At 39.6% G+C, this 13274-nt stretch overlaps 1 protein-coding gene across 9 annotated transcripts in view; it reads left to right on the top strand.

Annotated features, from left to right (window-relative positions):
• Nucleotides 1-13274, top strand: part of CTNNA2 (catenin alpha 2) — a 1198185-nt gene that overhangs the window by 924716 nt on the left and 260195 nt on the right. For all 9 annotated transcript variants that reach the window (XM_055378924.2, XM_019021073.4, XM_019021071.4 and 6 more), the window contains one exon: nt 12439-12519. In XM_055378924.2, the coding sequence (XP_055234899.1) occupies nt 12439-12519 (81 nt within the window). The remainder of the gene's footprint in view (nt 1-12438; nt 12520-13274) is intronic.

Raw genomic sequence — 13274 nt, 5'->3', positions numbered from 1 at the left:
TTCAGTTAGATCCCAGCATAGGAAGGAAGATCTCAGTGTATGACTGGATGTAATATGCATTCTCAAGTCTCCCCCTTCATAGACACAGTGTACGCTACAGAGAGCAAAGTGTAATTTTAAGAACCTTGTAATTCTTTACAAATTAACACAGCAGATGGTGTTTATGGGAGCCACATAGTGAGGAATATTTGGGACGATGTGAGACATGTGTTCCAGGGTTTCGGCCTGCTTTCTACATAGTTTAGTTTTTAACTGTCATGCTACAAAAATTCCATTTTGCTTCATAAAGTTTTCATTGGTTCCAAGAGTGAGGGAATGCCCCAAGAGATAGTACTAGTATGACAGACTCCAGGCATGCTCAGTGAGGTCCCTGATTCACCTAAGCCTGAGGAGTGCCAGTGGCTTGCACCTTCGTGTTCAGGAGGTGGTAGTCTCCTGGGTGTTGGTGCTGGGGTTGGGGGCAGCCTGGCCTTCCCTCAGCTTGGAGATCAGTTTGAGAAGTCGAGGAAGAGCACAGAGCTTGATAAGCTTCACCCAAAGCAAGCAAAAGACAACATAAGTGGGCTAACAATAAGGTTAGCACCTCTAGATTAGGGCTTGTTAGTGTGCAAATAGTTAAAATATTTCTTTGGTTGTTTTAACTGTTCATATAATTAAAAAGAAGACCTTATTTCTGTGCTAGTTCCCTCATAATGTTAAGAATTAAAGTGCTTGGGACCTGTGTGCTTGCTTTGAAGACAGTGCTGGCATTTTGGAGGGGGACATGAGAGGGAGAAAACAACGAGACAGAGATTGAAAGATGGTGCTGCCAGAGAGGACAGGAAGAGGTCATTCTCACAGGCTTTGGCAAAGACAAAGAGAGGTCAGAGTTGATTTGGGCAGGCAAAACAGCCCCGGCTCTGGCACTAGAATGGAGATACCTTTGGGATCCCCTAGGATGCAAAGAGTCCTTGGTGCTCCCAAACCTTGTACTTCTTCTGCCCACTGGCACCCACATACTTTCCTCACTTTCCTTTGCTGCGGGGCTGGCAATGGGAAAGATCCCAGGTGTTCTCAAATACATCCTGCCTGCTTGTTCCATTAAGGGTTCTCATCTCTTAGAAGCACCATTTTATCGAATCTATTCTCTTTCAGTTCCTACTGTTTTCAAGCTTATCTACTCCCACCACTCACTACTTTGATAAAAGCCATTTACTCTTTGTACTTCTTCTTCCAAGGGTATATACATCTTAATCCTATGCATACAATCAACAGCTTTGGCTCCTAGAAATTTCCATCTTTTTCCCGCATAGGGGAGGTATTTGAGCAGGGAAGAAAGGGAATGAGTGTATAAAGTGTAAAAAGGGAATGAGAGTAGGCAACAATATGACTCTACCGTTGGTGAAGACACAGCGAGCCACCAATTCCACCTCTGCACCTAGCCTTGTCTCCAAAGATCGGTATCATGTAATTAAGCCAAGTAGCTAGAATACTAACTATTTCATTCATAGCCAATACGTATTTATATGTACATATCTATACATATTTCTAATTTACTCAGCACCTATTCTGTGTAAGGCACTGTGCCAGAAACTTCAGTTTCAAGGAAATGTAATGGTCTGACACTTTCCTATCCTTGGGCAGCTGTGCCTTTAATTGGATAAAAAAAAATATGCTCATGACAAGTTTCTGAACACTACAGGATAGTAATGATGCAGCTTATATTATTTGTATACCATCTGACATCGGAAATTCAATTAACAATGCAAGAGGTTTGCACAATACAGAATTATTTCCTTGGTGAGAATTGTTCATAAAGAACCAAATAAATGGTAGAGATGGCTATAGGCACACAGAAGAGGCTGGGTTTCTGTGAACTGGGAGGGCAGGGAAGGGGTGATGGAGGAATTACAACATGAGCTGGCTCTTGATAGAATGGTAAGTGAGGCACAGGGAGGTCAAGACTGTGGGTCCCCACATAGACATACTTTCCATAAATTAAAGTTACCCTCTGCCTGAATGTTTTCTGATTTCTGTGAATTCTCAGCAGTGTGGACCCAGTTATTGACCTCTTTTTGAGATGGTAGAAAAATGCCAGACTCTAGGGATTCTTTAGGTGTTGAAAGCTTTAACTGTAGCTGAGTGGTTTGGGGAATATGCACTTAAAAATGAAATGGAACTTTTAATTTCATTGAAATTTAAATTATTTATTCAGTTTGGGTATGTGTGTGTGTATGTGTGTATAAAATCAATGGGAATTTGCACTTTGCCTTAACTACTTTTATCTCAACTGTAAAGATGAAATGGCATTTTTTAGCAGTTTGCTCAGCTCGTGGTCTCTTACAGGCTTAGAAGGGGTATGTGGTTAATTAACCCCAGCTTTTAGCAATCACCCAAGCTCGGGGGGTTGGCACTATGAAAAATGTCTTTTATGCAGGGTTGCCTGGCAAGTAATCACTGAGGACTACACCTGTGTTGATAAAATAAATCAAGGAACAAGAATTGTAACCTTACACAGGTGCCAACTACTTCCTATGGCTTTGATCAGCAAATTGTGAAGTGGGTGAAATTTATTTTTAGGACTCCATATTTTCCAAATCATCTATCCCTTTCATACCTGCTGCCTATCCCCAGGTGCCTACTTGGACCATCCATCTTTCTATCAATAAACAAGCATTTCCTGACCATGTCTTAAGAGTTTCATCCTGAGTTCTTTGGGAGAAAACCAGGCATGTTCTACTCACAAAAAGCTTGGGTTGTATTCTGCAGCCACACAAAAACTTATTAGGTAACACTAGGTAGTATACTGTAAATATATGCATGGTTTGGCACACTACCTACATGAAAGATGTGGTCAGAGGTGGGAGATTTTGAGCTTTTCTTTGAAGAATGGGTACAACCTGGCTAGGTGAATTGTGAGTTAGAAGGGGAATGGCCCCTTCCAGCCAGGCACCAATATGAGCCTATAAAGAAGGAGGGCGTTTGTGAGTTGTTGAGAAAATACAAATAGATTAGAATTGGACCATTATGAAGGGGAGACCAGATTCTGAAGCCCTAACATACAGGCCCAAGAAAAAAAAAATTACCATTCAACCTAGCAATTTCATTACTTGGGTATATACCCAAAGGAATATGAATCATTCTACCATAAAGACACATGTACTGATTTGTTTATTGCAGCACTATTCACAATAGCAAAGACATGGTCTCAACCTAAATGACCATCAACGGTAGACTGGATAAAGAAAATGTGTCACATATACCATGAAACACTATGCGGCCACAAAAAAGAACAAGATCATGTTCTTTGCAGCAACATGGATGGAGCTGGAGACCATTATCCTTAGCAAACTAATACAGGAACAGACAACCAAATATCACATGTTCTCACTTACAAATAGGAGCTAAATAACAAGAACACATGGACACAAAGAGGGGAACAACAGACGTTGAGGTCTACTTGAGGGTGGAGGGTAGGAAGAAGGAGAGGATCCGAAAAAATATATATCAGGTACTATGCTTAGTGTCTAGTGACAAAATAATTCTTATGTAGGTAAACTCATGTCACAAAATATCTGCACTGTTTGGCACACTACCTGCATGAAGGATTTGATGTGACACATAATGTGTGTGACACATTTTAGAAACCTGCACATGTACCCCCGAACCTCAAAGTTAAAAGGAAAAAAAAAGATTCAAAAACAAAAAAAGGAAACAGGACTTCAGTAAAATCTAAATAAGAATTCAGGAATACTGAGCTGAGGAAATTAAAGCTTGTTCTTAGCAGGCCATAATGAGGATGATGAGGGAACGCAGTCAACAAAGGATGCTGTGGCATTCGAGATCCCCACTGTGGTGAGTGGGTGTCGTGGAAAGAGAGATTTGAGGAACAGTATGAATCCTTATAGACTTTTTGATGGGTGGTTTCTCAAGGTTAGTAACTAACTGGATTTAGGGGAGAAATACGATATTAAGATTTAGAGCTGGGTCAGTAATTAGTGCTGGGGAAAACCCTGTGAATGAACCTAGATGCCCTGCCAAGACATGAACTCCTCAGACAGTGCTCCAGACCTTGCCTGAGGTCTGCCCTGATCCCCACCACTGTGCTTTCCAGTTACTGCGGCTTAGTATTTTAAGATCTCTGGTTTAATAAGACCCTTTTCTTTATAAGTGACAGAAATGCCACATGAATAAACATGGAGGCATTTATTAACTCATGGCACCAGGTAACCCATGGATAGAAACTTATGGCTTTAAATGCAACTAGATTCAGGAGGCCAAGTGTTTCATTCGATGACTTAGAAAAATTTACTGAAAACCTGTTACATTCCAGGTACAACTCCAGGTTCTATATAATGACAAGCAAAACAATTATTTTATAGGTTAATGTGTTTTATATACTAAATGCTTGTGTCCCCTCAAAATTCAAATGTTGAAACCTCCAATGTGATGGGATTTGGAGGTGGAGGCCTTTGATAAGTGATTATGTCATGAAAGTGGAGGTCTCCTGAATGGGATTAGTGGAGGCCTTTGATAAGTGATTATGTCATGAGGGTGGAGATCTCCCGAATGGGATAAGTGTCCTTATAAAAGAGACCGCAGAGGACTCCCTTGCCCCCTTGGCCATGTGAACACACAAAAAGAAGACAGCCTTCTTGGAATAAGAAGTGGGCCCTCACCAGACACAGAGGTCTGCCAATGCTTTAATCTAGGACTTCCCAGCCTCCAGAAATGTGAGAAATAAATTCCTGTTGTCATAAGCCACCCAGTCTATGATATTTTTGTTATAGCAGCTCAAATGAATTATTAATAAAAGAGCACGTAATGGAAAATATGAACCATTTTGATTTGACTCCAAAAGCTGACTTCTCTTTTCTTCCCCTCCTTCTTCTTCCCTTAAATTTCTTTTTCTCCAATTCTTCATCCCTTTCTTGCCGCAGTTTCTCTCATCATCTCTCCCTCCTGTCTCTGTCTTTCTCTGTCTTCCTCTGCCTCTCCTTCTTTCAGCTATGCTTTTCTTTTTGTGGGGTCTATTTTTGGAGACTCCCTAAGTAGTTCAAGGTTAATCTAGTACCAGTGTATCAATCTCAGTGGGAAAATATGTCTCCTTCCTAATAATTCTACCTACAACCTGTGATTCTACTGCTGATTCTCACTGGTTTGGATGTTATTATCAGTTTGTTCCCTGCCCACAGAGTCTTGGTTGGGAGTTACGAGGGCTGCTACTGAAATAACATGGATGGGTTGATGGGGGGATGAGAACAGGTGTTGATCTCTCTGAGCCAGTCCTGCTTTGCACATTGTCCAAGGCATATCCTGATACTGCTCTACTATCGGGTAGGGCCTGGTAGTCTCACCAATATTACCATATTCTTACATTATATATTGAGGATTATTTCCTTGAAAATGGATGCAGCCTGGCAGAGAAGAATCAGAGATACATCAGTGTTTCCCTTTCCACGTTTACCTCCTTCCCATCCCCACCACCACCTCAGAGACCAAGAAAGCTAGGTTGTGATGTGGTCAGAGTATGTTGATTATAGATTTGCTTTGTGGCCACTGTTCAACTTTCATCCATTCTAAAGAGATAGTGCCTGTTTCTTTTCCAAGAGAAATGTCCTTAGCTAGTGAAAAGGTATATTTAGAAAGGTCCGCATGCTCCAGCTATGATTTATACATAGTATATATTATGAAATGTTCAAGGTTCTATAAATAATGGTGCTATTTGTAATAAGGATATGATTTCTATATCCAGGGTTTCAGGGTAGGTGGGCAACCCTCCAAAAATGATAGTGTGACTGTTGGATCAATAGATAATTTTTTCTTCTCCCTCCTGTTGTCTAAATTGTAGGTTTAAATGACAGCAAAATGTGTTGGAGATAGAGTGCATGGCATATTATTGCTTTCTGGCATTCTGATGATTTTGACTTCCATTTCTTTCAAATGACAACAATTTGAAAACTGGGCATTTGATTAGCTCGTAAAACATCTAATATATTACAGTCACAGCTACACGATATTTTGAAGATTCCTTATACATTCAGTCATGTCTGCAGGTCCCTTCAAGGGAAAGAAAGGAAGTGATAAACATCTACCTTCTTACAACCATGTCCCACATATTAATATAGTACCCTGAAACATGGTTGATGTGCACCCATGGATCCAATGGAAGCACCAAGATGGTCGATTTATATTCCCAGGGCTTCCATGAGAGACCCCCCAGAACTGGATTATGTGTTTATGGTAGGATGAGGGGCTGGGATGGGAACAGTCTTTAAAGAAATACTCATTTTCTGGGAGGCCAAGGTGGGTGGATCACGAGGTCAGGAGATCAAGACCATCTTGGCTAACACGGTGAAACCCCGTCTTTATTAAAAATACAAAAAAATTAGCCGGGCATGGTGGCGGGCGCCTGTAGTCCCAGCTACTCAGGAGGCTGAGGCAGGAGAATGTCATGAACCCAGGAGGTGGAGCTTACAGTGAGCCGAGATTGCACCACTGCACTCCAGCCTAGGCAATAGAGCGAGACTTTGTCTCAAAAAAAAAAAAGAAATACTCATTTTCAGAGATTTATAAATTAATAATTTTTATTGCTTTTTGTTTTATAAGTTAGGGAGTCAGTATCAGTTGTGTATTATTCAGCATGTTTATATAAATCCATTGCAAACATCTTCAGAATTTCAGAAGGGGTGATGGGTATTTATATAGGGAGACAGTGGGGTGGGGATCCTTGTCCAAAGTGGGCCAAAGGAGGGGCCTTTATTCTGCAAAGGGGCAAAGAGCAGTGTTATTAAAAAGAAATTGTTGAAATAAAATATTGTTCTTTTTCTGAAGATTAATTGTAAAAATAGAAATTTCTGTTAATGGCTTAATCCTTCTGTTTAAGGACAAACAAAATATAAAGGTCTTCAAGGTAGTAACTGATACTTTAGCAAACCGGACTTGAATTTAAAGCCAGAGGACGGGAGAATAAAGGATCTCCTATTAAAAATCCAAGTCAGGAAATTTATTCCCTTTGCTCTCATGAATTCAAGCCACGGATCTTCCCCAAATGCGTTTTGTAAAATAGTTCTCAAAGACTAAAACAAATAAAGTTTAATAAACATGCATCTCCCTAGCACAACAGATGGCAACTAGGGAAGGTGCCCACAGCAATGTAGAGAGTAGTCCCGCCTGGCTTCGTTTTTTAATAACGATATTTATTAAATGCCTATGTCTATTGCACACTCATTCTCTGCAGGTAAAGATAAAGAAGAAAAGTGGGGAGCAGGCTCAAAAAAGGCATATAAGTTCTGTGGACAAAAAGCGGCAGAGGAAATACACCTCAAAGTGAGATTTTACTGGTAGCCTTTGAAGAGAAACACATGAAACTATAAAATCACAGAATCCTGAAATTTTAGAGAAGGGAGATCGTTTAGATATGGAATGGAAAAAGCCCTGGCTGGGAGTCCGGAGGTGCTGGTCAGATACTAATCTAATGAGCCAGGTGATCATAATCAGTCACTTCATCTCTCTAGACCTTGCTGTCCTTATCTTTGAGGGGAATGAGGAGGTGGGCAAAGAAAGACAGCTAACGTTGACTGAGTTAACTCTGCTGGTTAGGTATTGGCTAAACACATTACAGGGCCTATGTCTTTTTATGCTCCCCAAAAGCAAGCACTTAGCCACGTTTTAGAGATGAGAAAAACTTCAACTGCCTGTCAATTCCCAGCCCTTTCTGCAGTGTTATGATTGTTTCCCTGTAACAGGGAAGTATAGTTACAGGTGCTTGATGGTTTTTCTGCTTCTCATATTTCACAATTCCATAATTCATCCTTGGCCCTTTCATTCTACAGATGATAAGGTTGGAGTCTAGAGATGTGGCCAGGTCACTTAGGTGGTTATTGGCAGAGGGTGGTTACAACTAATCGGCTTTTGTTTCCTTCTGTTCAGCAAAAACAGGGAATAATTGGATGACTGACTTAACACCACACATTTTGCTTTTATTATTAGGTGATGATGTCAAAATAAATACTTACATCTGCTTTCACTTCAGTTTGTTAAAGTATGTTTAATTTGTAGAGCCTGGAGGGTCAGGGATGGAGATCTAGGTGAGGCTTCTGGTTGACTCCTAGGCAACTAGAATGTGCTTGTGTTGATCAAATCCTTAGTTACTAGATAAAATATGTCCCAGGACCTACTATGTAAAAGACTGAACTGGAGATTCTGCCCTGATTTCACCTCTTAGAAATATCTCAGACTAGTTGTGTATTTAAAATGAACTGCCCCAAATATTGCCTCTTTAAAGGGAGAGAACTTTTTCTTTAGGGATACCAGTTTTTGGCAAGGTTTTTGTACATTATCTGCCTGGATGGAGAAAGCAGAAGGACAGGTGATCCAAAAATAGTTTCCATGTAGTTTCTAAATCAATTCTTTCATTTTTTTTCCACATCAAAAATACTTTCCTAATTACCCTGAATAGTCTGTCTTTTATTGTTTCTAGCACATTGACGTTGTGATTGATCGTCCTGCTAACCTTGTGAAGAAGACAGAGCATATATTATGCTATCCATTGTGCTTATGACAAAGCTCAGACTTTTTAAAAAAAATGGGGTAAATGGTTAGTCCAGGATCATGGAGGCTAATAATAGGGAGCTGACACTAGGAGGCAAGTCTCCGCTCCTTCCTTCCTCCCTCCTCACTATCCCCCATTGCTCTCTCCCTTTCTCCTCTCCTCTTTCTCCCTCTCCGTCTGTGTCTCTGTCTCTCTATCTCTCCCTCTTTTCCTCTCTCTGTCTCACTCTCAGTAGCTGGCTTCCTGTCTAGTTTAAACTGATGAATTTAAAATTATGGCCACATTTAGACATACAGAGCTGAGGGAAGTAGGACATAATGGCTTCCAAGTCCCCATTTGCTGTGCAAAGCTGAGCGTTGACAAGCTACTATTGTTATTCCTGCACAAATACCTTATTTTTTAAAATTGGAGCTAAGAAAGGGCCAGTAAATTGACTATCCCATCCAGTGGCCCAAATTTCCTAAACCCTAGTCCTTGTTTTAACACTCCCCAGCCTTCATGTACAGTCACAACAAATATGGCTCCAGAGTCAACTTCATTTCTGAATTGTTTTCAGCCGAAGACTTTGAGGCTGGAGAAACCCAGGATCACAAATATTACACAAACAGAATCCGGACACGAGTAACATGGAATGATTAACTTTACCAGAGATTCTCTGGGCTTGCAGATCAAAATACAGTTAGTAGTAATCACACTATAAAGAAGCTCTTATAGAAATAATTTGTCTCTGTAGCTAGTCAAACTGTTCTCTTCACATCATGGAGAAAAAGCTGGCTCATTTCACTCACTGCCTTCCCAGAACCACCTTGCCTTCTTGTCTACATGACTTTCTTTTTGCCAGTCAAAGTGCCTCTCTCTTTCCTATTCTAATCTTACCCAGGGCTTAAGGTCCAGCTAATTTTCTCTTTCCTCTGTGACTTGACTTCCCAAAGGCAACATCTTCTCCCTCTTCTGAGCAACTCAGTCATTGAGCGTGCTAATCTTTCTGCACAGTTTTTGGTATTGTTCTGTTCTTGTGTTCTGGTCTATTCCCCTGTGTCAGGAGCTCTTTGATGGTGAGAATTGTGGCTATCACTTTTCATGTGTTCCCCACAGTGACCAATAGGACGCCTCACATCTAAGGGATGTGTGTTTTACAGTTGCAGGATATTGATGCCAGAAGGGATACAGATCCCACATGTTGCCCTTCTGCTCACAGAATGGGGCAACCAAGCCTCCCAAACGTGTCTGTAGCAACTGCAGTTACAATCTTGAACATGACTCTTTCCCCTGGGGGTAGGATTGTCAGATTCAGCACATAAAAATACAGGATGCCCAGTTAATGTGAATTTTAGGTAAACAACAATTTTTAAAGAATAAATATATCTGCACTGTTTTTTAAGTTTAAAAATTTAAAATGTCATCTGATGCTGCATTTGCACAACTCACCTCATTCACCCTACCCTAATCCTAGCCCTACTGGATCCTGTCTTTATTTAAATTTTTGATATTTTATTTTCAACATGGATTTATTTGCATTAGTTTTGATTTTAAAAATATTACATTAGGTCGGGCGTGGTGGCTCATGCCTGTAATACCAGCACTTAGGGAGGCTGACGTGGGTGGATCACAAGGTCAGGAGTTTGAGACCAGCCTGGCCAATATGGTGAAATCCTGTCTCTACTAAAAATACAAAAAAATTAGCTGGACATGGTGGCACGTGTCTGTAATCCCAGCTATTCAGGAGGCTGAGGCAGGAGAATTGCTTGAACCTAGGAGGCAGAGGTTGCAGTGAGCTGAGATTGCGCCACTGTGCTCCAGCCTGAGTGACAGAGCAAGACTGTCTCAGAAAAAAAAAAAAAAAAGTATATATTACATTAAAATATTATTTATCTTGATGACTGAGTTCCTTGGTGCCACCTTAAATTTTACATCTAAATTATACTCCCTCTCTCCCTCTTCACTCTCTTCACACCAGTCGCAGGCCCATTTGATCCTCATTCTTCTCATCTGAAAAGTGGTTGTATAGATATGGCACTGGCAGGATGTAATAAGCCCAGAGTCTGGCATTTACATTCACTCAGTAATTATTTTGTGTATCTAAAGTGTCTCAATTTTTTTCTTTTCACTTTGAAAAGTTTAGTAATCGATCCTCCATCTGTTGCAGCCAAGTTTTCAACTAAACTCATAACTTTTAATGTTTGAAAGTAAGTTTTTTAACTCTAATAAATGAAAAGGCCACAGGAAATTATGATTTTCAGAAGGATCATGGTCCAGAGCTCCACAAAGGTGCCCTGTATTTTGATGGCAGACAACCTATTTGCAAGGAGAGAACCAAACAGAAAAGGAATAGCCTTTGGCTGCTGAATTTGTGGCAGATCTGAACTTGGAGAGGCAGAGGGTTGAAGTCACACTCACTGCACAACCACATTCCCTTGAAAGATAGAGCAGCACGTTATTCTTCTCCATATACTTTTGTTTTCTTGGAGCTATTTGTAGGCTGATATTTCAAAGTTGTAAAATGTTAGCCACTGTATTTTAAGCTCTTTCTACTTACAAACCTTAGTGTCTACATCTGAAAGAGTGAGTGTGTGAGTTTAGGGAGTGGGAAAGGATGATGGGGAATGGTAGGATTTTAGAAGACTAAAAATATATGCACATATGCCTTGGTTTGGGCTTTTTAATGAAAACCCTATAGGGCTGTGCATTAGACATTTGTTCAGAAAAAATAGTTAATTAAGCAAGTGGCAGAGAAGAGTGACTACTTTAAACCCAGCTATGGAGAGCGGGTATGTATGTATCAGCTTTATGCTTCCCGGATTTTGTCACAGAAAGAGAACATTTACAAACCTGTTGGATGGTAATTTTTATGCATTGCCAAATCATGTTATCCCATTAGGCACAACTTAAGATCTGGGATCTCATTTTATCATATAAGCAAATTACCACAGAGACCTACATGATTTTATAGAGACTGAGTAGGCCACAATAATTGACTTGCCACTAGCACCATAAATCAATCAATCTGTAGCGTTTGACTAAAATTTAGATAATTTAATCAATTTGACAAGGTTTTCGAAAACATTTATCTTTTAAGGGGAAGATTATTGTCATCCATAAAGTTTATAGAGCTTTTCATCCATAGGAATCTTGTTGCTCTTTTAAAAAGACAATGGGGATTCTTTTCTGTTGAGTTTTAATTGTTTTTCTGTACCCACCAAAAAAAGGAGAAAAAGCAAAGAAATAGGAAACTAGTGAGACTTCCAAGTGAATAATTTATTAAAGAACACTTTTTTTTTTCTCTACCTCTGCCTGTTGTAGTCATAAGGGAAATTTTCCTCATGACCTCAAGCTGTGGGTTGCTTATTATCATTTTTAGCATTCTACTACATGACAGAGCAGAGATTAGCAATACTGTATTTTCTAGTAAAGCATCTCTTTTGAATTTGATATAGAAGTTGCAATATGGCTTAAAAGATATTGGTATAAAATTCTGAATTCTGGTGATTTACTTAAAATCTTTTCTGATTTAGTTTTTATTATCTCAGTTATCTTCTATTCAGAAATGTGCCTACACAATATAGACACACAAAGCATTTGTATTTGAAGGCAGAAACAAAACATCCTTGTTATATTAACTTAGCTGCTAAGCGTCTGGAGGAGGCATGAAAACACAGATTTGTGTGGAGTTGAATATGGACATATGTGTAACCATCCTGAGAACGTATTGGTTTTTATCAATTTTAATTATTATTTCAGGAAAAACCAACTTTAGAGACCAAATCATGTTATAGTTATGTATTGAAAATAATCTTTTTAAAAAATTGTTTGAATTTAACTTCTCATGTTTTCCTGATTTTTTTTAATTTTTAATGTCTCTAACATTGAATATGCTAAATCAGAAATTATTTCTCTTTTCTTAATAGACTGGAAGGAAAGAAAAAGGAGATCCTCTCAACATTGCAATTGATAAGATGACTAAGAAAACAAGAGATCTAAGGAGACAGGTACTATTTTTTATTTTTACTTTAAGTCTATGATATTCAGTAGTGGTTTCCAACAATATCCTTTTCCAGGGTGTCTTCTTGGAAATGACGATGAGGTTGTTATTCTTTATAACATTTACATATACAAATAAAAACCCCATTTTATCGGCAAGGTAAAGATTGCTGGACAGAGATGAGCCAGTTGCAAGCAAGGAGACAGTTCCTGAGCAGGTGGCTTCTCACTGCCCAGATCCAATCTGTCCCAGTGGAGACTGGATGAATTCACTACTTCTACATCTGGTCTTTAGTTTTCCAAATCCAGGTATGCCAAGAGCCTGTCTCTGATCTTTGCTGGTTCTTACTTATCAAACTCCCGGGAATTTAGTGATAAGCCAGAATGCTAATGGTTAATGAGAAATACAACTCTTAATCTGATGGGTTAATTAAGGTCTCTTGGCCAGTGTATTCCCTTGGGAACATAAATCTAGGAGAAAGTTTGCTTATCAGATGGTTGTTTGGGAAGCAGGGAATAAAATGGCTAATGACATCATTAGTTTGATGGGTCTATTCCGGTCAGGGCCCTTTTTCTCCTTGAAAGTGTTGTATGAACGCTGGTAAATGTTGCCTTAGAACCCTGATTTTATATGTGGCCATGATGAACTCCTCTTTCTTTGGTAGTATTATTTCTCTGAAAGAGATTCTATCACCCACTGAGTTATAATAAAACCCCCTCTTCTTGATTTCTGCCCAGGAGGGCAGAATCCTGTCTCCTGCTG

Source organism: Gorilla gorilla, chromosome 12 (assembly GCF_029281585.2).
Source record: "Gorilla gorilla gorilla isolate KB3781 chromosome 12, NHGRI_mGorGor1-v2.1_pri, whole genome shotgun sequence".
Taxonomy (NCBI): Eukaryota; Metazoa; Chordata; class Mammalia; order Primates; family Hominidae; genus Gorilla; species Gorilla gorilla.
The sequence above is the reverse complement of the archived record's forward strand: the minus strand, read 5'-3'. Positions and strand labels throughout refer to the sequence as shown.